Source organism: Urocitellus parryii, chromosome 2 (genome assembly GCF_045843805.1).
Source record: "Urocitellus parryii isolate mUroPar1 chromosome 2, mUroPar1.hap1, whole genome shotgun sequence".
Taxonomy (NCBI): Eukaryota; Metazoa; Chordata; class Mammalia; order Rodentia; family Sciuridae; genus Urocitellus; species Urocitellus parryii.
The window spans coordinates 170,950,238-170,978,045 of record NC_135532.1 but is presented as its reverse complement, the minus strand read 5'-3'; the positions used below and the strand labels follow the sequence as shown (position 1 = coordinate 170,978,045).

Below are 27,808 nucleotides of genomic sequence, written 5' to 3'. Positions count from 1 at the left end.
TCTGGCCAGTGCTCACTCTGGCTTCTTTTCTGTTTTGGTACTGGGGATTGAACAGAGAGACATTTAACCTGAGCCACTTTTTTTTTTTTTGACAGGGTCTTGCTAGGTTGCTTAGGACCTTGCTAAATTGCTGAGGCTGGCTTTGAACTCGTGATCCTCCTGCCTCCGCCTCCTGAGTTGCTAGGATTTACAGCATGCACCATCATATCCAACCCTTGCTTTGGTTTCTGAGCCCTGAGAAACACCTGGTCCTACAGGAGCCATCCTTGGCCAGCTCACTCTGTTCAGACCCTGCTGCCCTATGGCTTGGCTGGATGCCCAGGCCCCACTTCAGCCACCAATGAGATTTGCCTCCCTGCTTGTGTCAGTGTTTTCCTGTCCCATAGCAGGGGGCCTCTATGTCAAGAGGGAGGAGATAGATGTGTATGTGTGTCCAGAACACCAATTTCCACCCGGGTGTTGGTTCAACCCTCTGCGCAAACCTGAAGTGGGAAGTGGCAGGAATTTGATTTTCATTTGGCACTGAGGTAACTGGAGCCGTGGAGGCCACTTGGCTGTCCACTTCCCACAGTCTGGGCTGGTGATCAAGAGTCCCAGTTTGCCCAGGACCCATGGTTTCCCAGGATACAGGACTTTAAGGGCTAAAATGAGGACAGCCTCAGGCAAACTGGTCAGCGACAGCAGGGACTGGACTAGTCATTAAGCTTTCAGTGAACATACCCTGAGCTTCACCCAGGTGGAGACAGACTCCACCAGGCCCAGCAGCCATCAGGGACCTTCCCAGTTACTGTTCCCCAGAGACACCCCCTGTCCTCATGTCTTGCTGTGGATTGGTTCTGCCTGTTCTTGGGCTTCATGTGAGTAAAATCACACAGTCTTCTTTTGCTCCAGTGGTGAGATTCATTCCTGTTATCTGCAGTTGTAGACTGTTAACTCTGTACCCATAGCCATTGCAGACCATTTTTGTGACTACAATCCAGCTAATTTATCCATTCTGCATTGGTGAGCTTTTGAGTAGTTTCCAATTTGAAGTCTAAAAGAAGTCTCCATGTTTTAGTGAGTCTATCTATGCATTCCTTTTGGGTATATAATCTAGAAATAGAATTACTAGGTCATAAGAGCATTTAATTTTAAAATAAAAACTTGGGTGGAAGAACATGGTGGTTTGGGTTCTAGGCTACCCCATTTACTATATTACCTTTAGACTAAGACCAAGAAATAGGGAAGGATAATTTTGATGCATGGGGCACCAACCTGAAGGTGCTTGGCATAGGGATGTCAGGAGGGAGAACATAGACACACATGTGTCCAGAAAACCAGTGGAGCCCAGGAGAGGTGCTGGCTCAGCCCTGGCTTAGCGCCACACAATGCCCTGACTCCACACCCACACTGGGGGCCACTGCCCTCTGGGATGCTCCTGAGCTGATCCCTCAATACTGATCTGGGTCTGGGAATTCCCCTCCAGAGCTAAGGCTCTTGGCAGAGCACAGGGTACCAAAAATAAAAGTTGGAGCCAGCTAGATGACGTAAGCCTCTGCCATACAGAACTCTGGAGTCATGCTGGAAGCACCCAGAAGAGATTCTCTGGTGCCTCCATGGCATCCTCTGCCCTGCTTCAACCTGTTTCCAGCCAAGTCGTCTGACAGTCCCTGTCTGAGGGGCTTCCACCTACGAACAGAGAATCCCTCCTGATTTCCTTTCTGGGCCCAGTGAAAGATGGCAAGTAGGAGGCGGGTAGCCAAGTGATAACACCTTTGTAATTCAGCAGGTCTTTGGTGGGCACCTCCAGAAAGCTGCCTCAGGCCACCCAGAGTGATGTGACTTCACTATGGCACCCCTTCATAAACCCAGCCCAGAAACCTGGTTAAGTCCTGCCCCTGCTCACTTCCAAACCTGGGTTTTCTCCTTCCTGGTTCTGAAGGTCTCCTGGAGGCCTTCTGAAATGAGCAAGACCCAGTTGGTTTCTGGCAGGAAGAGAGCGCCAGGCCATACTTCCATGTGGAAGAAATTATGCACCCGCCTCCTTTTCTAAAACCTCCTTCCATCTGCCGTCTCCCCTTCCTGTTTCCTGAGCACTTGGTGTTCTCTTGCTGCCTCGGGGAGGGGGTTCTGCTTTGTGCTTTGCCTCATCCCTCCTCCATTTCTTCCTCCTCTCCACCACCACTAGGAAGAAGAAGCAGCAATCGCCGCTGCACCCCTCCCTCTCATCTTCCTGCTTCAACAATGGATTCTTTCACTTCAATTTATAAATTTATTTTTTTCAGTACTGGTGACTGAATCCAGGACCTTGCACAAGCTAGGCAAGTGTGCTACCTCTGAGCTACATCCCCAGCCCCCCACCTGTTTGTTTTTTGTTTAAACTCTGAGATAGGGTTTTACTAAGTTGTCCAGGCTGGCCTTAAATTCATAATCCTCCTGCCTCTGCCTCTGGAGTAACTGGGATTATAGGCATGCACCCCCACGCCTGGCTCACTTCAGCTCATTTGTGGAGTACCTGCATGGTCAAGAGCTGGGGCTGCCCCCATCCTGGTATATGGTTGGGAAGGGGGGAATACCAGAAGGGAGGAGAGGTGAGTGGCAGTTTTTTAGTTCTTCTGGGGACAGCAGCCCAGTCAGCTGGGGGAGTCCCATGCTTAAGCAGAGTACAGGGAACATCCTGCAACTGGGGTCTAGATGCAGGGCTCTTCGGAAGGATCAGGTGGCCTCTGCCTTCCCTACCCAGGGCTGTCCTTCCCTCTCCACTGCTGCAGTTTGATGTGCTTGCTGATTCACGTCTTGTGACCTCCAGGTTCTCTGCTCCCTTGCCAAACCTGGCCACCACCTTCAGGTCTTGCTGTCCAGGGACTTGGGCTGTGGTTAACAGGACTAAAGCCAGGCCACTGCTTCCTCAGCCATTAAAAAAGACCAGACTCGGGGCCTCTGTGGACCTTCCCAGCCCTCTCAAGTTGCCATCAGAGTATCTGAAAGTTAAAATGGGGTAAAGAGGAAGTCCTTCTGCTGTAGTCAATAGCTCTGCTGGCAGACATGTGGTCCCCTTGCTGGTCTGCACCTTGAAAAACAACATGGAGAAAGTGTAGCCCAAGAGGCACTTATGTGCCCTCTGCTCTCCTGAGATTCTGCCCTGATAGCAGGATAGGCCCCTGCACTAAGTTCCCCAGTGAAGTTCTGGACTGAAAATAAGAATGAAGAAATTAGAGTTGGTAGCCAAGTGCAATTGCACACACCTGTAATCCCAGTTACTCAAGAGGCTGAGGCAGGGGAACCGCAAGTTCAAGGCCACTTGTGAGACCCTGTCTCAAAATAAAATTTAAAAGGGGGGGCTGGGGATGTGACTCAGTAGTAGAGCCTTGCCTAGCATTAACAAGGCTCTGGGTTTGACACCCCCACCCCCAGTACTGCGAAACAGAAGAATGGAGAAATGAGAGTGTCCTGCAGACATGACTTTTGTCACTCCTCAGTGTTCAGCATGAACATGGAGACTGTACATATTGAGATGTGAAGTGAGGAAAAAGTAACACACCCCGAGACTTTGCCCAGACCTGTCACATTTGTGAAAACCAGATAAATAGATTGGTTAAAAACTAAATACGACTAGGAAGGGGGAAAGAGTTATGTTGTAATGCTAACATTAGTGTATTTGTTCATTGGTTGATTTTTAACAAATAGTGAGGTTTTTGTTTTTATTTTTAAAGAAAAAATCATGTTATCTCTTATAGAAATTCCAATAAAGCTCCAAAATGAAAGTTTAAAAAAAATCCAGCAAAATCCAACCACCCAGAAAACAGCATTACTGGAAATTCGAACTCTCTTCGTCCCCCTTTGCTGTGTACCTGTATTTCCCATGTATTACTCCAGAGATGTGCTCTTTGGTAGGGAGAATGCTAGTTCCTCAGCAGGCGAAGAACCAGCCAGGACACAGGACACAGAGGGTATTTCAGATGGCTGGCTGCCAGGAGGGAGGAGGGCCAGAGGCCAGAGGCCAGGAGGCTCTCCCTGCCTGTGAAAAGCACAGAGATTAAGACCTATCTTCGCAGGATTACAGTTCCTAATTAGGAAAGGAGGCTTGCAGAAGGGGACCTTTCGGCATTCCACAGCAGGCTTGTTTGCTTTTCCTGCCATCTTTTAGAGTGCTGCAAGACTTTCCCCCTCTTTGTTTCAAATAGAAAATATAAAGACAAGAAGAAGCAGGTAACTGATCGGCAGAGACATGCTGCTGCTTGATGGGACTCACGGAGGCCACGGAGGGTGGCAGAGATGCAGGGAGCCGAGAGGCCCCTGGGAGATCTAGCCCAGACCCCATGGTATATAAAAGGGGAGACTGAGGCCCAGAGAGGGGAAAGGAATCACATGGCAAAGTACAGGCTCAGGTAAACTCCCACCCTTCCTTATGTGACAGGAGTGGGAATTGTCATCTCTTTGCCTTCATAAAACAAATCAGTGTCCTGCCTTAAGAAATATCAACTACCAAAGTCTGTTATTCAAAAACACAAATATGTTGATTAGGCTGAGATAATTCTCATTGCAAAAGCTTTCCTTGCTTAATAAAATCACTTACCAGAGGGCTTCTCCCAATGCCAGCCTTCTTCCAGGTGGGTTTTGTTCCACCAAATTCAGTGTTTGGCTGTGGGTGTATTTCATAAGCCAAGGCCGTTTCCATGCCAAAACAGCTTTAGAAGCTGTGATTGCATTATTTTTTATGGTGATGGACTTATAAGGATTTGGGAGAAGGGACATTAATAAAGCTCTAACTTGAGAGATTGATGGCCTGAGAGCCCCAGATGCATCTCATGGGGTTTTAGATGGGATCAGGCTGGGACCAGCTGCATAATTTACAAAATCAAAAGGTAGGGCCACTTGCTGAAACCTTATTAAGGATTCCAAGATGCTGGCAGCAGGGCATTACTCCAAGTGTGGGACCCATCTAAGGGCAGGACTCCAGGCAGCTGTGCAGCTGGCACCCCTGTGCAGTGGCCCTCAGTCAGTGTGGTAGGGTCATTGCTGGTATGTAGATGAGGTGAGAGGTCAGGGCAGTGAGCTGTTCTATTTGGCTTTAGGTTCTCTACCTTCCAAGTTTTGTTTGACTTGGGCAACTAGTAAATGAGTTGTTCCTACCACCAGAGGTTGGTGAGGCAATGGAGGTGACCCAGAGGGATGGTCCAATATAGTGGCCACAGATGGCTGCTACTGTGTGCACAGTGGCTTCCTTCATTTCACAGAAGAGCTAGTTCAGCAGTAGTTTAGCAGCAGCCTCCAGAGCCCCACACCTGGGTTCCTGTCCCACCATCTGAGAATCCCTTGGCAGGTCACCTAGCCGTGTTCTGTGCCTCAGTTGCCTCCTCTGTTAAGCAAAGTCCTGAGCTCTCTGTGTGCTAGGGAGGTTTTAAGGTTTGATGAGTTCCTCTGTTCACGCCTGGAACATGGTCAAGTTTGGTAGATGTTTGCTGCTGCCGAAGAAATGGTGGCCCTATAGTTAAGCAGTGGCTCTCCATTTTAGAGGAGAAGAAAGGGTGACAGAAATAAGTGGAATTGCCCAGGGTCACCCAGCAAATGAAGAGGCTGTGCTCTGTCCTCTGCCAGGCACCTGTAGGGACACTTTTGAGGGTGGTGTAAATGCCCACGGCGCTCTGCACCCCCCTTGCTGGTTCACAGCCCACGAGTTCATTTGGCTCCTGCTCGCTGAGCCACCTGTGCTGGGACCCCTTTGTGGAGCTGAAAGCTGGTGGGGAGGGGAGAGAGAGAGAGAAAGAGAGAGCTGAGGGTCTCAAAGGGAGGGGCAGGGTGCCATGGTGGGCACCAGAGACTAGCCATGGTAAGGGTGGAGACTCAAGCCCAAGGAAGGGACCTAGAGAAGGTTCTGGAGGGGAAAGTGCCAGTCTGGGCTTTAAGGAAGATTGAAGATAAGGGCAGAGGGGCTCATCAGCCTGTGGTGTCCCATGTAGAAGTCCTTAAAAACCACATTCCTGCCACCCCAGCCACATGGCAGATGGTGAGACCACCTCAGCCTCTCGGCAGGCAGGTGGTGTCAAGAGGCGGGGACACCTCTACAGAGCAGTGAGCCACTGAGAACAGCTGGGACCACACAAGCCCATGGTTTGGGGGGACACCTTGTTTCTTCCTGAAGATGAAGACAAGGCGGGTGCCAGGGCGCGCGGAGGAACTTGGGGTGGGGGCTTTGCCAGCCCTCACCTGGTGCTCACATGGGGGCTGCATCCCCCACCCCACCAACCTGCCCTTCACCCCTGCTGCCCTCCTTTTCTTGCCCAGGGTCAGCGGCCTCTCCCCCTTCATGGGCGACAACGACAACGAGACCTTAGCCAACGTTACCTCTGCCACCTGGGACTTCGACGACGAGGCGTTCGATGAGATCTCTGATGATGCCAAGGATTTCATCAGCAACCTGCTGAAGAAAGACATGAAGTAAGGACTTCCTCACCCCTTGGCCCCAGTCCAGTCTTGCTATTCCCTAAGGAGGGGAGGGCAGCCACAGTGGGACACCAGCCTGCATGCATGCAGGGAGAGGAAGGGTCCCCCAGACCCCTGGTCCTGGTGCCAGACACTGTTTCCATCTCTAGAAGCACAGAAAGTTCTTTGGAAAAGGTGAGTACTAAAGAGGGCTGCAGGGTAATGTTCTGTGTGGGTAATGGTTCTGTGTGTGGCTGTAACCTAATGAAGCCCTGCCGGCACCTCAGCCCCTCTTCAAAGCTCACAGGGGATCCACCCTCCCTATATCTGTGAGAGCAGATACAGAGGCAACTGAAAACCTGTTGGAGGGTCCTTATCACACCCCCAGATTATTCCAGTGAGGTGCTTTTTACATATCTAACTTATTTAAGAACTGCCTGCCTGAAAGTGGCCCAGTACCTAATAGCACAAAAAGCAGTTGTGAAGTCGGCGGGTAGGCTGCTGTGTCTGGGCACACAGATGGCCAAGCTCTAAGGAAAGGGTAGACACACAGGCCCAGGAATTTCAGTGAAAGCTGGAGGTGGAGCTGTGGGGGACACTGAAGGGGAGGAGGCTACAGGTGGCTGTGGCTGTGGCTCTGCGGCATTTGTGAGCAGAATCAGCTAGATTAAAGCAAGAAGGTGAGGGAACTCTGCATGGGAGAGCTGGCGGGATTGGGAACCTTGACGGTGTCAGGTGGGACCACCAGTCTATCAGCACTCACCCTCTGTGAATAGATGGCCAGACGAGGCAGGCCTGGCTCCAGTCAGATTTGGGCCTTGGGAGCAGCTGCAACCCTTCAGAGACAGGTGGTGTTAAATATTGAAGGACAAGAGGGTTGGGGCAGCTGCCTCCAGGGGTTGCAGGAGGCTCAGCATTTGCAGGTGACTTTGCAGCCTGGGTTCTGCCTGTCTGCCTGGCCCGTGGACCCTATGAGGCTGCAGTTTGCTTCTCCTTGGTAGTAACATTATTTGGGACAGGAGAGCACAGTTGCTACTGAAGCATATCAGAGACTCTCTTAGATGGCTGCATCTGGGTCTCCTGTTACCCCCCCACCCCCACCCCTCTGTCCACAACCCCAGAGGCGATCGTCTACACTCCTTGACAATGCTTATAGCCTTTGGCTGTCATGGTCTTTGTATCAGAAGTGAACATGACCCAAGGAGAGTGGGGAAATTGTGGTGGGTTAGGTTCATTTCCAAGGTGAGGGATCCCCCCACCTTCCAGGTGGAAACCTCTCTCCTAATGACTGGTCCAAGGATGGCTTTTGTCAACCAAGCTTCATTCATTGAAGATTTGGTACATGCAATATACAGCTTATTTTCTCACCTGGCCTTAAATTAATCTAGTAACAGGCTGTTGGGCTCCTCTGCTTATACATTGTCTTACCAAAGACCGATTTTAATAAAATATTTTAAAATGCTAGATTCCCATAAACTCTTATATTTAGCAGTTCTTCAACCAGAAATCTGTCATCACTTTTAAAAATCTTTTTTTCTTCTATATGGTAAAATGCATAAATTGTAGAGAATTTGAAGAATTGAAGAAAATTTAAACCATCCATAATCCCTTTACTTAAAGATCACTACCTCCTGCTGCTATACTTCTTTCTAGTCATTTTTCTAAGTATGTTAGTATTTGATTCTTCGGGTTTTATTAGTCCTGTTACAACTAAAGTGACAGCTCTGATATATTTCTAGATTCAAAGAGCCTTCAGAAAGATTATATTGAGTTTCAATGCAGTTCTAAGATTTCCATAATTTATAATTTGTATGTGGGACATACCTCTTTGAGCTGTAATAGGAAAAACCTGACACTCAGCCTCACCATAAGATGTGAGAGAATTCAATGATTGTCAGAGGTTTTGTCTTTCCCTAGAAGGGGAAGCAGAAGAATTAGGCCTCCATGGATCCCAGCCCCCCTGTGACCAGCAGAATGAACCCACCCTGAAATACGGTGCCAGTTATACCCAGATACCCTGCGGCACTGACCCTTCCTGAACTCCAGGAACAAGTCTAGAGACTCCAGTTGCTTCCCTGGTGGTTGGGCCTTCCAAACCCTGACCCAAGCTGGGTCCAGTCCGTGTTCCTGAGACCAAGACAGGGGAAAGACAAGTGCACAGTGCCCCTGATTATGATGGATGGACTGGGTGTGGGGAGCCCTGAGCTCTGCACCATGTGGACAGAGACAGTAACCTCCCATTTCTGATCTGACCAGTGATCACTGAGGTCCCTTCCTATTCAGAAGTCCTCTGATCTCTCTTCCATCAGAAACCGCCTGGACTGTACCCAGTGCCTTCAGCATCCATGGCTAATGAAAGATACCAAGAACATGGAGGCCAAGAAGCTCTCCAAGGACCGGATGAAGAAGTACATGGCAAGAAGAAAATGGCAGGTGATTTGGGGCTCATTTGGATGGGATGTTGCTTCTTGTGTTTGCTTTATTCAAGCCACTCTCACTCCCAGCTGGCTCTTGCCTCTCCTAGGAAGTCTAACTGTGTTTGTGAAATAGTCTGGGATCACTGTAGGCAGCTCTTAAGGTACAGTGTTCTCTTGCTCCTGAGCTAGGGTCCTTTGCACAGAGGAAGTCGTTTCTCAAGTACAGCTGGCTCTCCAATCCTGCTCAGCTTTGTCCCAGAGAGATCAGGAAGAGACTTTGTAGCCTGGCCCTCACTGACATTCATGTCTTCTTAGCTGGGAATGAGCAAGGCCTCCTTGAGGTCTGTTTGGCAACCCCAGAGAATGTGGCCTCCTCAAAGGTGGTGGGATGGCATCCTCTCCCTGTGATCAAGAAGGAGGGCACATGCTCTAGAGAGACTGTCACTACTCCATAGGGAGGTTGGATGTTACTGGCTGTGTGTCCTTAGGCAAGTAACTTAGCCTTGCTGTGAATTCATTTTCTCATCTGTCAAGCGGGGACACTGGCACCAGCTCACAGCATTGTTGGGAGTTAGATGTGATAATTTTACAGCCTTTAGCACAACACCTGGTGCGTAGTGAACATTCAAAAACGCTCCCAGCAGTGAATGCATTTGGAGGGCTGGCCAAGGTCAGAGCCATCCAGAGCATTTGCTGCACATAGAGTCTTTTAATCCCAGGAGGTAGGTACTGTTATTTTCTCCACTTTACAGGCAAACTAAGGTAGAGAAAAGGTCAAAAAAGTCCCTCCAGAAGTCCCCCAGCATCACACAACCAAGTGGAAAGACCAGGAATCCAATCTAAAACCTGGCTCCAAAACACATAGTCCAAATTGCCTCTAATGACAAGATGAATAAAACTGTTATCCTGAACTGGGGCTGTGGCTCAGTGGTAGAGTGCTCACCTAACATGTGGAAGACCCTGGGTTCCATCCTCAGCACCACATATAAATAAAGGTATTGTGTGCAACTGCAACTAAAATTTTTTAAAAACCTGTTATCCAAAACCATAGAGCACTTATCACCATCATCCTCACTTTTTGATTATTTTTATTATCACAATTTACATTCCAAAATTCTCGATTACTGAAGAGGACAAGGTCTGTAGTCAGAGAATGTATATGTAGCAGGGATCTGAAGCAGATAGACATAAAAGGACATAAGGCACACTAGGAGCTATAAACTATCAGTATAGCTCTCCATAACCATATATGTGAGTGTGGGCAGGGGAGGGGGGCCAGTCTCCACCAGAATTGCTGTGGGATAGAGGAAAGCTTCCAGGGCAGGAGCTGGGAATTAAGCATGGCGCTAGAACCCAGGGAACATTACATGTTGAATGGGTTCCCTGAAGGAACAAGTGGAAGAAAGAAAGAGTTAGGAACTAGACGTCCCTGGATGTGCTGGGATATGCTTCTGCTAGAGACTTAGGGGACCTGGGGATTGAGACATGCCTGTGTGATGGAGAAAAAGGAAGTCACAGGGACACTTATTATTTACCACCTTGGTGACCAAACCATAAAAACTCCCATGAAAGCACAGCTTCACCCAGAGGTTGAGAGAGAGAGCGAAGAAGCATGAGGTCATGCCCATGGGTGAGGGGCTCAAGGGACCACCGTCCCCAGCACAGGCAGCCAGAGGTCCTTCACGGTGGAGGGCAGTTCTTGGTTAGCACATGCACCTGGGAAAGGTTGGGTGGGTCTCCTGGCCCCTTCCAAGTACAAGATGGGTTGGAACACCTGTGCTGCTTACCTTCTGAGTCCTTTAGAATGAGGGTAGGAATTTTTTTTTTTTTTAAAGCTGGGGCAGGGAGGGGAGGTCCACAAAATCAATGGTTGGTTTAACTTAATGATCCTCTGGCTGGAAGAGCTCAAAGAAGTATTTCTGGAAACAAAGTCAGGGTGGGGCAGTAATCAGAGCAAGCAAGTCTGACTGGATCTTGCTTGGACGAGGCTATATGTTAAAGGGCAGGCCTATCACCTCCGCACATCTCAGGAGGACTGAAGCCAGGAGGACACCTGAACCTTGGGCTAGGCAGAGAAAAGGTACAAGGTGGGAGAGGAGCAAGTCTGATCAGCCAGGGAACAGAAATTTGTGCTGATATTTTAATCACTTAATTTTTTTTCTTATCATTTAAGTATTGTCAGCCATAGAGTTTTCTAGAAGAGGAACAGGGAAGAAAAGGGTAGGATTCAGAAAAAGTGCTTCAATTCCATATTTTAATGTAGATAAAAGTGTTTGGAAATATTTTTTCTGCAAAATCAGTGGTCAGGTTTCACAAAACGGCACATAAAGGTAGTCCCCAAAACCCATTCAACACGTAACGTCCCTGAAGCGTAATTTCACTGGTGACAATTCAGCTGTGTCTGCCCTGCTGTCATAAGTCACTTCCTCAGGGAAATGTTTTCCGCATTTAAACTTCAGTTTAAATTCAACTTCATTCAAACTTGGCTCTCAGGGCAGCCAGTCCTGTTCTGTGGGGCAGGGAAAAATGGAGTGGAAGACGTGAGGTAAGCTGTGCGGAGGGAATAGGGCAGGGTGAGCACAGGTGGCCCAGCCAACTCTAGAAAGAACCTTGTCACTGTCCTGGTGTCATGGTCTTCATAAAAGGCCCAGGAGAAAGTAATCTGGAAATAAATCCCTACAAGCAAGGCTAGACTAGGTATAGATGGCCAATCATATTGTAGATCTTAGAATAAGTTATTCTGAAAGGTGCATTTTAAATTTATACAGAAAGAACTTTACAAAGCCCTATGGTTGAGGAATAGCAATGGTGGTGGATCAGGCAGGATAACATGGCTTCTGCTTGCAGACTGGAGTAGAAGACCAGGACTTGGAGGCCTATAGGTAGCCATCTTTATTTTCTGGGAACCAAAGATCCCAGCAGAATGGATCAAAGGGCACCATGGGAGAAGCCTTAGAGTCAGAGTAGCACAGACAAGCTTGGCCATCCTATTTGGATGTTGTCAGGGGACATTGTCGTCTTCGGGCTATTGGTATGTATGTGAGGCCTGGATGGCTGACAGGTGCTAGGTTACCAGCTCAACTCGGTTTGCCAGGGACAGTCCAGGCATTAGCACTGAAAGACCCTAATCCTGGGAAACCCCACAGTCCTGGGCAACCTGGGATGGTGGGTTATTCTAACTTGCTTTCCAAGGGCCAGGTTTCTTCCACTGTGTTCGAGGTCTGGACACGTCTTGCCCTACCTTGGTAATTGCCCACCAATGAAAAGAAGGTTTTCTCAAAACAAGGATGGAAGTTAGAAAATTGAAAATTTGCTGTTTTGATTTTTATTCTCCAAATTCCCAAAGGTCTTGGTAAAGCAGCAACTGATTTTCAGCTCAAAGGCTTGAAACTGGAAGACTAGAACATACAGATATATTTCTTTCTTAGCCTGACAAATAATTTCCTTACCAATGTTTTTCTACAAATCAGTTTCCAAAGATTGAATTCTGATGTAGATTATTTTTAAATTTTTCCTTATTAAGCACTTGCATTTCTCCCTGGTTAGGAAATTATATGCTGAATATCTACATCTGCTGGAACACTTCTCTGGGTGACACTACTTGCTTGTTAACATATTTGCTGCCTCCTCTGAAATACATAACCCTTTTTGATTGCCTCATTCTGATAAATTTCACATTAGTTATTTTGTTACAAAATGAAACCAAGAAGAGAAAAGATATCATCTCTCCATATCACATAAGCAAAGATGGTCTTTATCAATCTCTATCCAGATGTCTGGAATTAGGGAGCCCATGAGCTCAAATGGGGTGTTCCCTACTACATAGTCATGAGTATGAATCAGTCTTTCTGTGGAAGACTAGAGTTTCAAGAAGATCAGAATCTTCTGACGAAAAGACCCTGAGGCCCAGAAAGGAAAACTAACCTGCACAAGGTCATACAGTAGTTATAGAAATAACCTGGCTCATGTTGGGAATAATCCCTCTGAATTTAGAAATGCCTAGCCAAGGACAAATCAATCTGTGTTGGATAAAGGGAATGGAGAGCAGAGAAGAGCGGAGTCTGAGAGTTAAGCTGATCAGGAAGTAGGCTGTTGAGACAGACCTTGATGGCACAGGTAGGGCTATTATCTTCTTAGGGATTCCTAAAGGCATGGTAAGCTCTCTTGGGAAAAACTAGGTCTCTCCACACACTAGCCAACAAACAGTTCAGCTAGGCCACTGGTGACTGGCCTCTCCCAGGAGAGCGGGAAATGTTGCCACGTGGTATCCATCTGCAGGGACATTCTCTGCAAAACCACTGGATTTCTGCACACCATTGCATTGTCATTGCTCACCGTCTTCCTTCCTCATCACCCCGCTGAGGTTTCCTGGGTTCTGTTTAGAGTGACCCAGCTCTACTATGGCAGCAGAGGTCCAGAGGCACACCCACAGTACAGTGCCATGTGTGGAGGGTGGATGGCCAGAGGACAGAGCAAGGTGAAATGTCTGTCCAGGGTGCACAGAAACAGCAAGTGTGACTCAGAGGGTAGGGACATGATGGAAAAGTGATCACAGTTGCAACAGTAGGTCTCTACTTAAACCACACACAGACAATTTTCTGTATGATTCCTTAGCATCCTGAAGTTCTTTGCTTTTAATTTTTTTTTTTTTTTTTTTTTTTTTTTTTGGTGCTGGGGATTGAACCCAGGGGCAGGCATTTAATCACTGAGCCACATCCCCAGCCCTTTTTAATATTTTATTTAGAGACAGGGTCTTGTTGAGTTGCTTAAGGCCTCGTTAAGTTTGGCTTTGAACTTGGGATCCTCCTGACTCAGCCTCCTGAGCTGCTAGGATCACAGGCATGCACCACCACGCCCAACTGAAATAATCCTTTTACTGAAAACACTGACTTCCCAGATAAATTGAGGCTTTACTGAGCTTCTTAAGTGTGGGAAGTTAATTCAGGAGGAAAACGGTTTTTGCCTGTGCAGTGTGTGGTCTGGTGAGCGAGTGCAGAATATCAGGCCTCTGGAAAGGCTGTTTCTTTGCTCTCTCAGAAGGGGACAAGTGGCCCATCTGAGGTGACAGCTGCTCTGCAGATGTGCAGCCTCTGGATGCCTAAGAAAGCTGCTGTGCGGCAAGATGGAGAGACCTGGCCATGCTGTAGCTTTCTTATCTTAGTCATTCCCACTGACTTTAGAAAAAGGGTGAGCAACTTTATTGAAAGATGAGAAACACAGTTATACACTTTTGAGGATTTCTTGACCTAAATCCTATGCTTGGTAGAATTTTCACAATCCAGAGAAAGTAGATCTCAAGGGGCTGGGGTCATGGCGCAGGGGTAGAGCCCAGCACGTGCAAGGCCCTGGGTTCGATCCTCAGCACCACACAAAAATCAATCAATCAATAAATAAAACTATAAAAGAAAGAAACTAGATCTCAAGTTCTGATCCTTCTCAGCAGCAATTCCATCTCCTCACAAAGTGCCTCTTCGGGTGCTGCTTCTCGATGCCTGAGTGTAGAGCAGGGCCTAGCACCCCTCTTGACTCCACTGTGTTATCAGAGACTTGTGCTGGGGCCAGCCCAAGTGTTTCTCGAAATCTCCTAAGTCTCTAAATCATCCACTGAGCTAAATGGAACTGTGGAGATCTTCTTGCCCAACCCCCTCCTAATACACAGAAGGAAACTGAAGTCCAGAGAGGTTAAGTGGAGCTCCCAAGGTCAACAGAATGTTGGTTTTTTTTTTTTTTTTCCCCTTGTGCATCAAGACCCATGGGATCTGTAGTAACTATTCTCTTGACCAGTTATAATCCTATCACTGGCATTGTTTTACAAGAAACAGCCCCAGTGGGCCCAGTCAGCAATAAGTCTTTGGAGCTGTCTCAGCCTGCAGTTGCTTTATATAAACTATCCCTTTTATGGGAGTTGAAGCACAGTATGAAAAGGGTTTTTGTTTCATGTTGACCTTGTTTAGTCACATTAACGCACACACCAGCTCCAGGCCCCATTCCATTCTCCGAACATCTTCGGACACGCTGATAGTGCTGAGCAGAGCAAGGTTGGGCTCAGTCCTCCAGCAGGATCTCTGCGCTCGCTCGGGAGGCCCTTGGTCCAGGGAGCAGCTGCTTCTCCCGGGCTGGGCTCTTCTCCCCCGAGGCCCAGCACTGCTCCACTGGAACCAGGGACACTGCCTGAGTCCAGACTGTGTCTGTTTTCCAGAAAACGGGCAATGCTGTGAGAGCCATTGGAAGACTGTCCTCTATGGCAATGATCTCAGGGCTCAGTGGCAGGAAATCCTCAACGGGATCACCAACCAGCCCGCTCAATGCAGAAAAACTAGAATCTGAAGGTAAGAAGCCTGGTAAAAATTCAAGAAGATTTTTTTTTTTCCAGCCAGTTGGTGAGAAAGAAAGGGTTGGGGTAGAGGAGCATTTTGAATAGTTGGGGTTTGGCTGTGTGTGTGTGTGTGTGTGTTAATGAATCCTACAAGGATAAATTCAAGAGTACTTTTAGGTTTCCCTGACAACAATTACTGTATCTAGCGAGTATTCTTTAATTGTTTAACCGTGCGTTTAACTATTTTCAGAGGGAAAGTCTATGTCTACTAGAACTAGATGACCTCGGCTGGCTCTTCTTTTCCCTCTATTTTGCATAAGAATTAATAAGGACTTATTAAAAACTTCCCTTTTATTAAAAAAGTGAGACATATTGATAGGCAAAGACAAAATAAAAATCATATACAGTTATCTAAATTTTTTAATATCCTTCCATTTTTCCATTGTCCTGTGGTTTTGTTTGGAACAAAAATTAACGTGTATGGTCTACATTCTCTGCCATTGTTCATGCTGCTGAAACAAGTTAGGCTGAGCGGGCTTTGGTCAGCAAGCCTCCTGGAGATGAGAGGTTAGCTCCTTGCCCACCATTTTTGGGGTGCTGTCCCACCCATCTCCTCAGCCAAGGCCTTTGGCCTCTCCCTGCTTTGAGTGCACGCAGGGCTGGCAGTTATCTTCCTGAACTGCTTCTTTTGGCCAGAGACACCCCTGGATCCCATACTACCTGATGCTTTTGGTATCCACAGGTGAGACACTGAATCTAGATCCCTTTTGTGCAGAGGCAGAGTAATTGGTGAGGCTGCTGCTGGCTGCTCTGGCGCTTCCTTGCAGCCAGGGACAGTCTGTAGCATATGGGCCTGGTCTCTCCTGAGCCACTCCTGCCTCTCCCTACACGTCTCAGACGTAGCCTGAAGAGACGAGAGTAGACACAGGAGCCCCTCCAAGTTCCATCTTTTCCCCTGGACCTATCCCATAATACCAGTCCACAGCCATACATCTTCGAGTCCGCCTAAGCGTGGAACACAAAACTCGGGCAAGTTGACAGTGCCTCTAGAACCTGGTTCCTCCCTTCCAAGGAGCAGGTGAGCATCCTACTGCAGTAGGAGGGTGAAGGATCCTTGAGATAGGAAGGCTGGAGAGGTTCTGTCCTTTTCAGACCTCCTCAACCCATCCTGACACAGCAGGAAATGCAGCCAAAACCCCTTTCTGAAGATGACTTCCTCTTTCAGTGTATTGGCATCAGGGTGGGGAGAGGCTGAACATTTCCCTGTTTTGGGTACAGTTATCACTGCTGCCAGAAACCATTTGGCAGAAGGCCAACCATCCCCAGGAGAAGTGCTTATGATTCACTTTGCTAAGCTGCATTATTTGCTAAATTCTAGCAAATTCTTTTTTTTTTTTAAGTCAGCCTTTTTAAATCAGGGGAGAGGAGAGAACAGGAATAAAGAAATGACCAGCTTCTCTCCTTGTCTTCTAGAAGATGTCTCCCAGGCTTTCCTTGAAGCCGTTGCTGAGGAGAAGCCTCATGTAAAACCCTATTTCTCCAAGACCATTCGTGATCTTGAAGTCGTGGAGGGAAGTGCTGCTAGATTTGACTGCAAGATCGAAGGTAAACTGAGGCTCTGCTTCTCACACACCCCAGAGGGGGCCCAGAAGCAGCCTGTGTAACATGGCAGGGCTGTGCTGCAGCGGGAGGAACAGCCAGACCCTGAGGTGCACTGGGTCAGGAGGAGCCGGTTCCAAAGAGCCACTCCCTCCACCCTGCCTCTTGAAGGGTAGTGCCCTTCAGTGACTTTCCCACGGGCCCAGCTGATATTTCACCTACTTACCCCAGCCACCAGGCTTATTGTGGGCCTTCCTGGCTGTGTAACATGCATAATGAAGTGAGCTTTGCAAACTGCTGAGAAGCCTGTGAATTGCCCCCAGAGGCACTGAAAGGGAGCTTGGCACAAAGGGCAGAGAACTGGAGTTGGCAAGTTCTACTGCTTATTAACAGGCTCAGTGACAGTGGATGGTGATCTCCTACTGGGTTTAGGTCCTTCATCTATAAATTGACATCTAACCCACAGTGGCCCTAGTAGTTCTGTGAGGTCCCATACATGAAAAGGGGAAATCTTTTTAAGTCTTTAAAGTGGTCATGAAATAGTGCCAGGTGTGGTGGCACACACTTATAATCCCAACAATTTGGGAGGCTGAGGCAGGAGGATCACAAGTCCAAAGCCATCCTCAGCAGCATCCCTGGGTTTAAACCCCAGTACCAAGGAAAGAAGGAAGGAAGGATATTGTTGCCTCTGGGCATGGGGGTTTATGTATGTAATCCAAGCTACTCGGGAGGCTGAGGCAGGAAAATCACAAATTCAAGGCCAACCTCAGCAATTTAGCAAGACCCTGAAAAAAAAAAAAAAAAAACCTGGGTTTAATCCTCCGTACCAAAAAAGAAAAGAGGTTATGAAGTAAAGGGGAAAGTAGGGGCTTGGTAAGCTCAGAGGGGGAGCGTGCAATGGGACTTGAAAGTGAGGGAAAGTTAGGACCCAAGGACCTTAAGGGATCTTGGCATGGTGCCTGAGAAATTAGCAGAGTTGATGACACAAAGCTGTTCAGTTTCCACAGATTGCAACATTCTAGAAAGATAAGGAGCAGGATAAGTCAGGCCTCTTTGCTTCAAGTCTGGGACTTTCACATGCCAACCAAAGTGAAGGGGTTTTTTCCCATTTTGTTCTGAGCACGTAAAGCACAAAAGTTCATTGAGCAGTTTCCCCGAGGTCACTCAGCACAGCGTGGCCTTCCAAACAAACCCTGTCTCCCATTCTGTGCAGCTTTCCAGCACCGTGGCCATGATGCCTTTGAGTAAAATAACCCAGCCTTAGGAAGGAGAAAACAAATTTTCTCCTCACCTTTATATTATCTAGATGCCTTATAAATATTTTGTCTACCACAGTTTTTCTCTTTTTTTCATCTGATTAAAAAAAAAAAGTGGCTGTGCTGCCTTTGGTAATATGAAGGTTCTCAGATGGGCTTCTACTCCAAGCCAGAACCGCGGCCTATAACTCTCACCCTCACCATTGTCCTCGGGTCTTCTGAGTTCTTTCCTTTTTAATTTAACATAGTGATGATCATCTTTTGTATGTAATCTCTTTAAGATTATCTCCTTGTATTTGTATAACTTCTCACTGGTACTTGCATGAGAAATTAAAGCATATGGATGTTGTTTGATAAAAAGAAAATTATACTTGAAAAGAATGTTAGAATTCTGTTAAGTTTCTTTCTTTCTTTTTTTTTTATGTGCTAGGGGCACTCAACCACTGAGCCACATCCCCAGCCCTTTTTATATAGAGACAGGGTCTCACTGAGTTGCTGAGGGCCTCACTAAGTTGCTGAGGCTGGCTTTGAACTCCTGTCTTCCTGCCTCATCGCCCCCTCCCCTAGCCTCTAGGATTATAGGCATGTGCCACCATGCCCATCAATTCTTAAATTCTTTTGTTTAATATTTATTTTTTAGGTATAGATGGACACAACACAATGCCTTTATTTTTATATGATGCTGAGGCTTGAACCCAGGTCCCGCCCATGCTAGGCGAGCGCTCTACCGCTGAGCCACAATCCCAGCCCCAGCAATTCTTAAATTCTTGTGTCTAATTTTTATTCTAGCTTGGACCAAAATTTTTTCCTCTATAAACACTTCTCCAAAATAAATAAATAAAAATTTTTAAAATGCTTATTCAAATTTTAAGAGAAAGACAGTTGGAATATTATATATATAGTATAGGTTTAAATATACATCTATATATATTTATATCTATATAATTTATTTAAACCTACATATCTATATAATATGTTTAAACATATACTATATATATAATATATGTATATATACATATAATGCAATGTTGATGACACTCTTGTATATATACATGCTCTACTTTAAAGTATATATTTATTTTATGTGTATGAATTATATTGTTTTGTGGGGGGTGGGTACTGGGTATTGAACCCAGGGATGCTTTACCACTAAGCTACATACATCCCCAATCCTTTTCAAAATTTTTATTTTAAGACAGGATCTCACTAATTTACCTACATTGTCAATGATCCCCCTGCCTCATCCTGCCAAGTTGCTGGGATTTACATATGCATACCACTGTTCCTAGCTTATTTTATTTACTCTTTAATACTAACTTCGTGGAAACATGACTAAGATGAAACGAGGCCAACTAGTGAATTCATTTCCAGTTATCTGCAGGCAGGTTACCTGCATCAGATTAAAACAAATATGCTTTTTTTTTCTTAGCAATATTATCATTTCCTCTCATGTTTTATATAGCTGTTATCTGCTTTGTTGAGTGGTATTTTATGTACCATGAAAAATTCACCCATTTTAAGTGTACAACTCAATTATTTTTAGTAAACTTATCATCACTCACCCATCAGCACAATTCAATTTTAGAATATTTCCAGCACCCCAAAAAGATCCCTTGTGCTCATTTATTCTGAATATTTTTAATTTAAAAGTTAAGCTTTTATATAATAGAAGACAATGTATTTTCCTCCAAAAGATATTCAGCCCTAAGTGTGAAGTCAGAGTTGGAGCATTGTTTCAAGGAGGGCTGGTGAGGGCCCAGCACGGGTAGGAAATGGATACCCTTGAAATTACCTTATTTGGGGTTTCAGATCATAGTATTCATAACACATGCCCATGTGTCAATATAGATATCAAAACAGATACGAAGAGCCAGCGTCAGAGTTTTTCCCTTGACCCCCTTAATCAATAGCTCTCTTCGCTGGTATGAATCGATATGAGACTTTGAATAGCAGACTCTGCAACCTGTGTTGTCTCCCTGTGATGCAGGATATCCAGACCCTGAGGTCGTCTGGTTCAAAGACGACCAGTCAATCAGGGAGTCCCGCCACTTCCAGATAGACTACGACGAGGATGGGAACTGCTCTCTGATTATTAGCGATGTCTGTGGGGATGACGACGCCAAGTACACCTGCAAGGCTGTCAACAGTCTTGGAGAAGCCACCTGCACAGCAGAGCTCATTGTGGAAACCATGGAGGAAGGAGAAGGGGAAGGGGAAGAGGAAGAAGAGGAAGAGTGAAACGAAGCCAGAGAGAAGGGGGTTCTAAGTCATTTTTAAAAGGACTGTTTCTCTAAAGCTCAAAAAACTCGAGATAGTAAAAGCACCTAGTGTGATAGATTTTTCTAGTTAGGCCATTTGGGGGTTGATTCTTCAGCAATAGCAGTTGATACCTAGCAGCATTATTGATGGGCATTAATTTGAATTAGCTGGCACCTTAAGATACTAGGGCAGCTAGATTTCATTTCAGGAAATCACCAGCAAAATGCCTGACCAGTTGATTTTGAGAGAAGGTAACCAAAAGAAATTTTTTACCTGGACAAAATCATAAATTCCCCAACTGAACACACTCATGAAAATAAAGGCCACAAGGGCTTTGGGCCCAGATGCCACAGTTCAGCTCAGAGGGCACCTGGAGATGGAAGGCCTTGCCCCAGCCCCTGACTCCAGAGAACCGCAGCATTTCACTCTGAAAGCAGTTGAGCCATTTTAACTTACAAGGCACACTATTCCAAAGTATGCTGTAGTAGATGTTAGGCCGTTCCGTTTCCCTGTCCCTTTCAACCTGTCCATTTTTCTGAACCTGTACTTGTCATGAGTTTTGGCACTAAGGACATATTAATTATGTTTCTTAGATTCTGAAGACAAGTCCCAGGCTCATGGATGACTCTGGCTTCCTTAGGAAAGGAAAATATCCTTTTCTTCTAAAATCAGTAGGAAATCTAAACTTATCCCATTCCACAAATGTCTAGCAATTTCTGACATTTGGATAAAAACCCGTGGAAAAAACAGTTCTTGCTAATGTGCTTTTCTTATTCAATCAGGATTCAGATTTGTGCTTTATTACAGAGTATCCAGCCTGCATGCGTGGTAAAGATGTTTGTGTCTGAATGTAGGAAAAACCAGTTTGCTGAAGTTAGTCAATTATTCATTGGGCACTATGAAACCAATTTCAACAGATGAACAACTGTAGAATTCCACGTACTTTGAAATCTTCTGCAAGATAGTCTTCAGTTTAATAATCTTCATTTTCAACACTCTCCAAAGAGCTTGGCCTACCTTACGGGTCCACTATATTTTCCTTCTCAAATGTACATCAGTCATGCCTGGCCCCCAGCCTTGAAATATATTCTTAGACCTGATAAATGCACTCAGACTCGCATCTGTAGGAATTTTTAACTTTCTTTCACAACCTTGGCACTTAAGTTTTTGTCTTTATAAAACTTTCTGAAGGTCATAAACAAAGACCATAAACTGATGCTATACCCTAGTGCATTTCCTCTGTGTGTGTGTGTGTGTAACATTCCAAATACTCTTTTTTTTTTCTTTTCCACTGTTTATAAGGTGCAGCAATTTACTATTTCAAGGGACTTTTTAATAGTTTCTTTAGAACCAATTTTAAACTACTTCTGTGCAATTCTTCACAGTATCAGCATTAGAATTTTGATTTTCAGTCTTATTTTTTTCTTCTATTTTAGCTGCTTTTTGCTGCTAGTTTCAAATTGCCAGTATTTTTCCTTTTTTTTTTTTTTTGGCTTTTTAAACTTAGTTTTTTTTCCTTTATAACCACAGTATTGCCACAGTTTATTATAATAAAGGGGTTTTAATTTGATTTAGAGCATTCAAAGCATTTTTCATCACTTTGTGTTTGAACTATAATCTGTGTGTGTGTATGTTTGTGTGTGTGTGTGTGTGTGTGTGTGTGTGTGCGAGCGTGTGTGTTGTGTGGGTGCAAGGGTGGTATATATGCGTGTTTTCAGGTTAATGCCTTCTTGGAATTGTGTTAATGTTCTCTTGTTTATGTGCCATCAGAATGGTAAATGAGAACACTACAACTGTAGTTAGACCACAATTTTTAAATAAAGGATATCACAGTGCATGCTGTTTGTTCAGTCTTTGCAAACTTCTCTTTCCTCCACGCTACCAATTGTAGAGTCCATAGGTAACATCCTGATAACTAAAACCAAACACTATCCCAAACATATGTGAAAAACTGACTTGTAGTGTTGTGTTTTACTAAGGAACAGAAGATACAGATATAAAAGGTGTAAACACTTCTTGTTTATTCAGATGACCTAATTTAGTTCAAAGCTCTTCTCAAGTGTCAGTTTAGTGCCATTACACTCTAGAAGGATATTTTATATAGTATCAGCTCCTTGTAATGCTAAAATCTGTGTGACTTTTTTTACATGTGACAAAATCATCATCATCATTGATTTTATTTACCAGGGCTTGGTTTGAGTTGGTGACATTGGACAAGTTCATTATTGGCAACCAAGTCTTTTTCTATGTCTCAATAATGAAGGTTTGCTCAGGAAGCTGTCAGTCCTGCTTACGGGAAGTTCATTATTGGATATCATCTAATAAGTCCCCCATGTCTTGGGCTATTCAAGTAATATTGTGGCTATTCTAGAAAGAATTCAAGACATGTTGTTAAGTGTTGGAATGGATGATTCTGTGGTTCCATAGTCTACTCTGGAGAGAAGAAATTCATTGTCCAGTTAAGATTTAAAAGTTTTCATTTTTTTAGGGCAACCATGATCTACAAATTTTCTTGGTGAGGAATTTATAAAAGAGAAGGACTGTTTTTATTCCTTGCTAGCAAAAAATGTATGATACATATTCTGCACCAGAAAAATAACTAATACACTTTATTCTACTCATTTTCATCCCATCATTAAAATCCGTTGAATATTCCTTACATTTCAGATCTTCCCATCAAAAGATATGTCTATGCATAACTAGAAAGATATGCTGATTCTTGTCAGCTGACACTTTATATGAAGTCTCTTTTTACCAAAATGTTTGATATTTGCACTTTGTTTCCCATCTCACTGCATTTGATGAATCTGTGCTAATGAGTTTGAAGGTGGTGATGGAAATTGAATTCTGAGGAAACACACTTCTCCAGTTAACACAAGCAGTACTGCTATCCTTATCCCCTGGGGTCTCCTCTGTGTCTTGAGGGAGGGTGGCTACTGTCTGTGGAAGGGGTTACTGAGGCTTTCTGCTGTCCTGGTTTTCTGAGTAGGTCAGGCTCGGTGAAGAGTTGGGTAGTGAGCTGGGAACAGAGTGTTAAGTGTCCTCTGGGCCGAAGCACTTAAGTGCTGGTGCAAGACTCTCCATAACGACAGGCCAAATGTGGGATGATGGCTGCTCTCTCCACCTGGGTCCTCAGCCAACCTAGAATTGCTCATAACCAGCAAGAAATAGACTTCAGTTCTTACAAACCACCAAAGGTTTTAGGGTACTTTGTGGCTGCAGCGTAACCCAGACTATCCTGAATCAAGGTTATCACCATATTCTAGATCTGTGAAGGCCAATGTGGTAACTAGTCACAAGTGGTTACTTCAGTTTAAATTAAATGAAATTGCAAGTTCAATTTCTGCCACACACACCTATAATTCCAGCTTCTTGGGAGACTGAGGCAGGAGGTTCACAAGTTCAAGACCAACCTCAGCAACTCAGCAAGATCCCATTCCAAAAATAAAAAGGGCTTGGTGTGTAGCTCCGTGGTAGAGCATTTGCCTAGCATGTGCCAGGACTAGGGTTCAATCCCCTGTAACACACACACACACACACACACACACACACACACTCTTCAATTCCTCAATTTCATGAACCATATTTCAAATGCTTAATAGTCACATGTGACAACTGGCTACTATGCTGTACATAATAGATTTGAACCTTCTCCAAAGTTCTATTAGCAGTATTGTAGATGGACAATTAAAAGTTCTATCAGCTGGGGATGGGTTTGTGGCTCAGTGGTAGAGCACTTGTATCATATATGTGAGGCACTGGGTTTGAGCCTCAGCACCACATAAAATAAGTAAATTAAGTTTTGTGTTCATTTTTTTAAAAAAGGAAGAAGAAGAAAAAGGGCAAAAAAAAAAAAGTTCTATCAGCAAAGTTTAAAGTTGCTGAGGTGGCCTTGAACTTGTAATCTTCCTGCCTCAGCCTCCTGAGTGGCTGGAATGTGCCACCATACCCAGCTTCAGTTATTTGTGGGAAGCCATTCTAACACGTGATTGGGTGACTCCCGTTAAGGGCCTGAGGCACTTTGGCTATGTCAAAGTTTTCCCGACCCTTTCCTGATGAGAGAGCCCATCCGTGTGGGGGTGTGCCTGACCACTGACCCCGGGGACCCAATCACTGACCCTGACCTTGGAGTGCAGCCCCCCCTCAGCCTTCATTGGATGGAATTCTCCCCTGAATCTCTTGTTCCCCAGTAAAAGGCTACTCCAGGCATGTTCTCTCTCTCTCTCCTGTTAGCCCGGAGTAATCCTCGCTGCCCTGCTGGGCGCTTGGAGGAGGGAACCAGAGAGGTGAGCCTTCTCGGACCTAGCAATAGAAATAAGGTAACTGAGTCTTGTGTTTTATTTCGATCTCTTCTGACTAACTTTATGCCTAGAACCTCATTAATGAAACCACTGCGCAGGCCGCGTGGTAGAGTTATTATTCTTAATTCATTTTTATATTCATATGAGATTTTTCATTTTTTAATATATTTTAAAGTACCACTTATATGCTTCTCACCTCAAAATCTAAATATTCCTGCAATTCACAAGCAATTACTAGACTACTTGTGATATGAGACCATCAGCAAGGCTAAAATTTTTCAATGTCTTTGGAACTTGGAGCAACTTGAGGTATAGGTGCATCCAAAGAGGACATATAAGACATATTTCTTTTACAGAGAAGGAGAAAATCAGGGGCAGGATTTCCACCATAGTAATCCAAAAGGAAAAGGGAGGAGCCATCTTGACAGTCATTTAATCACAGCTGGTTTGACCAGGACCCCTTCCCATTAGAACAGGTGTATGGTGCTTGGGGTCAACATTAAATTTCTAACACTGGGTGGACCCAATGATGCACTACTTGGGAGGCTGAGGCAGGAAGATTACAAGTTCAAAGTCAGCCTGGGAAACTTAGTGAGACCTTGTCTCAAAATAAAAATAAATAAATAAAAATAGCTGGGGTCAAGCACCCTTGGATTTAATCCCCAGTGCTGAAAGAATGAATTTCTAACTGATGGTTTTAAACAGAGGTCTTATCTGTGAGCCAAATGCTCTCACACTACAGGAAGGACTTCAGGTCAGAGATTATAGCCCCAGGAGTCTTTGTTTGAGGCCTGTGATAAATTTTCACAAGACATTATTTGACTCTTGGATTAGATTTCTCCTTAGTTGGAGATAACTAAGGAAGAAGGAAGTTACAAATTAACCTAAGTCAATTTGGTCATTCACATTATTAACATTTTTACATTATTCACATTATTCACATTTATTAACATTTTACAGGCCTCCTGTAGTTGATAGATTGAGCTATAAGGGCTTCTTCCACAACCTTGCCCCAGAGAGTATGTTACAGTGAAAAATATCCTCAAAGCAAATTTGTCAAAGATTTGTTAGAAAATAATCATACAACCAATTCTGCAAGGTCCATGAAGTCCCAGTTCGGTCTCTCTAGAAAGCTGAAGACAGATACTGCAGTAGCCTGGGGTAGGATCATGCTAACCTGGTTAGTCAGCCAACTGGAACCAGTACCTCTTGAAACTATCCTTAGAACTAACTATTCTGATTTAACCAGTTTTATTCCCATCTGTAAAATACCTTATTACCTCTTACTATAGCTAGTGTGACTTGTGCCTCAGCTCCTTCATCTATAACAGAGATGAACATAGTGGGTGCTCATCTGTAGGTTGACACAGAGATGAACTGAGCTTATGCACAGCACCTGAGTCTATGGTAAGCCCCTCTTCTGACATTCAGAGATGAAACAGACTCTACCCTCATGGAACTAATTATACTCCTGCAGAAATAAATATGTGAAAAAAATTATGCACTATGAAAGAGTAGAATAATTATGTTCTACCCACCCAAATCTTGGAAGTACCAATGCATTTGTACAAAAAAACAATTGTTGTGAGTTTAGGAAATGCAACATCTGCCCCTTGTTCTAGGGCAAAGTTTTAATTCCCAGTCCCTACACATTATCCTTATTAACAAAAGAGAAAAGCTCATCTGACCTAATTAGTCTTGTTTTCCAATCAATAGGAAATTTCTCAGCTTAACTGTAAGATTAGCTTTAATTGCACTTAACCTTTATGCCAAAGAGTTTCCCAAGTCTTAACTGATATTTACAAAAGCTAATTCACATTGGCTCTTTCCTGTCAGCATATTAACCTCAGAACAAAGGGGCTCTGTGAAGCAGTCCTAGGAAAAGACTGAGTGGGTATCTTTTTCCAATTGCTCAAAACTGAGGCTCCTATTTTCTGGGGAACAAGGAGATCAAAGGTTTAGGAATCAGAAAGCGACAATACAGAGATGTCCAAACATGAGCTACTAAAGATAAGCAGGATTCTGTATTCCTTGGAGCCTCCATTATATTGATAGTAATTTCTTAAAGATCATTAGACCTCTCAGATGTGAAGACAATTATGGGAAATGACAGGTGTAAAACATCAGAATTTTGGAAGATAGAAAAAAAAAAGAGTGGGAAACTAAGTCAAAGCAGAGAAGCTACAACTAACTTCCCGCAGAGGAAGAAACAGAGAGGAAGACACATTGGGTCTGTCCTGAAGAATTTGCAAATGGTAGACTGGAGGAACCAAGTGTCTGTGGAAGGGCAAAGATATTAACTCACAGGTGCAAACCAAGGTCTCCAAAGTCAGAGGCAAAAGTCTGATGAGGAGATGAAGGCAGAGGAAGGGATTACTAGAAGTTGGACAGACAAGATCTAGAATCCAGCTGGACATTCTGAACATATCACAAGTACCCATGTCACAGGGCAGAAAAGAGTCTGGTCCTAGATAGGCATCTACTTGCTCAGAGCATTTTAGACATATTCACATCTTTAAAGTTTAAGTTAGTTGTCCAAGAAGCCAATAACACACCCTATTGATGAATGTCATGCTCATTTATTTAAAATAGCTCAGGCCAAGTATGGTGGTGCACATCTGTAATCCCAGTAACTCAGGAAGCTGAGGCAGAAGGACTGTAATTTTGAGGCCAGCCTCAGCAATTTACCAAGACTCTGCAAAACCCTATCTCAAAAAAAGAAAAAACAGGGCTGGGGTTGTTGCTCAATGGTAGAATGCTTGCCTAGCACACATGAGGCACTGGGTTCGATCCTCAGCAACACATATAAATAAATTAAATAAAGGTATTATGACTATCTACAACTAAAATTTATTTGAAAAATGAAAAAGGGCTGGGGATGTGGCTCAGTAGTTCAGACCCCAGAACCAAAAAAATAAAATAAAATAGCTCAGTTAACTAATTCCCATTTAATCCAACTTGCCTGACTTAACCACAATTTATATTCCCTCTGTAAAATAAATGAACTGATGCCCACATACTTCTGTTACCACTGAATTGCATATTTACGGAGAGTCAATGGTTTCTTCTTAAACTTCATTATGCCAGTTGTACATGTTCTCATAGTTACATAATTTAATTATTTCATAACGCAATAAAGATTGAGTCCTGAAGAGAAGAGTAGTTTGTTTCTATGGAAGCCAAATGGAGACTATTGGTCACACGGAACACCTGCCATTGTCTCTGTCACTCCCAAAACCTTACTAAAATGAAAGTCAA

At 44.6% G+C, this 27,808-nt stretch overlaps 1 protein-coding gene across 4 annotated transcripts in view; it reads left to right on the top strand.

Moving 5' to 3' along the window:
* Positions 1-22,084, top strand: part of Mylk (myosin light chain kinase) — a 132,359-nt gene extending 110,275 nt beyond the window's left edge. For all 4 annotated transcript variants that reach the window (XM_026394135.2, XM_026394108.2, XM_026394127.2 and 1 more), the window contains 5 exons: positions 6,265-6,417; positions 8,712-8,835; positions 15,019-15,148; positions 16,609-16,740; positions 19,978-22,084. In XM_026394135.2, coding sequence (XP_026249920.2) covers positions 6,265-6,417; positions 8,712-8,835; positions 15,019-15,148; positions 16,609-16,740; positions 19,978-20,228 — 790 coding nt within the window. In that variant the 3' untranslated portion in view covers positions 20,229-22,084. The remainder of the gene's footprint in view (positions 1-6,264; positions 6,418-8,711; positions 8,836-15,018; positions 15,149-16,608; positions 16,741-19,977) is intronic.
* The last annotated feature ends 5,724 nt before the right edge of the window (positions 22,085-27,808 follow it).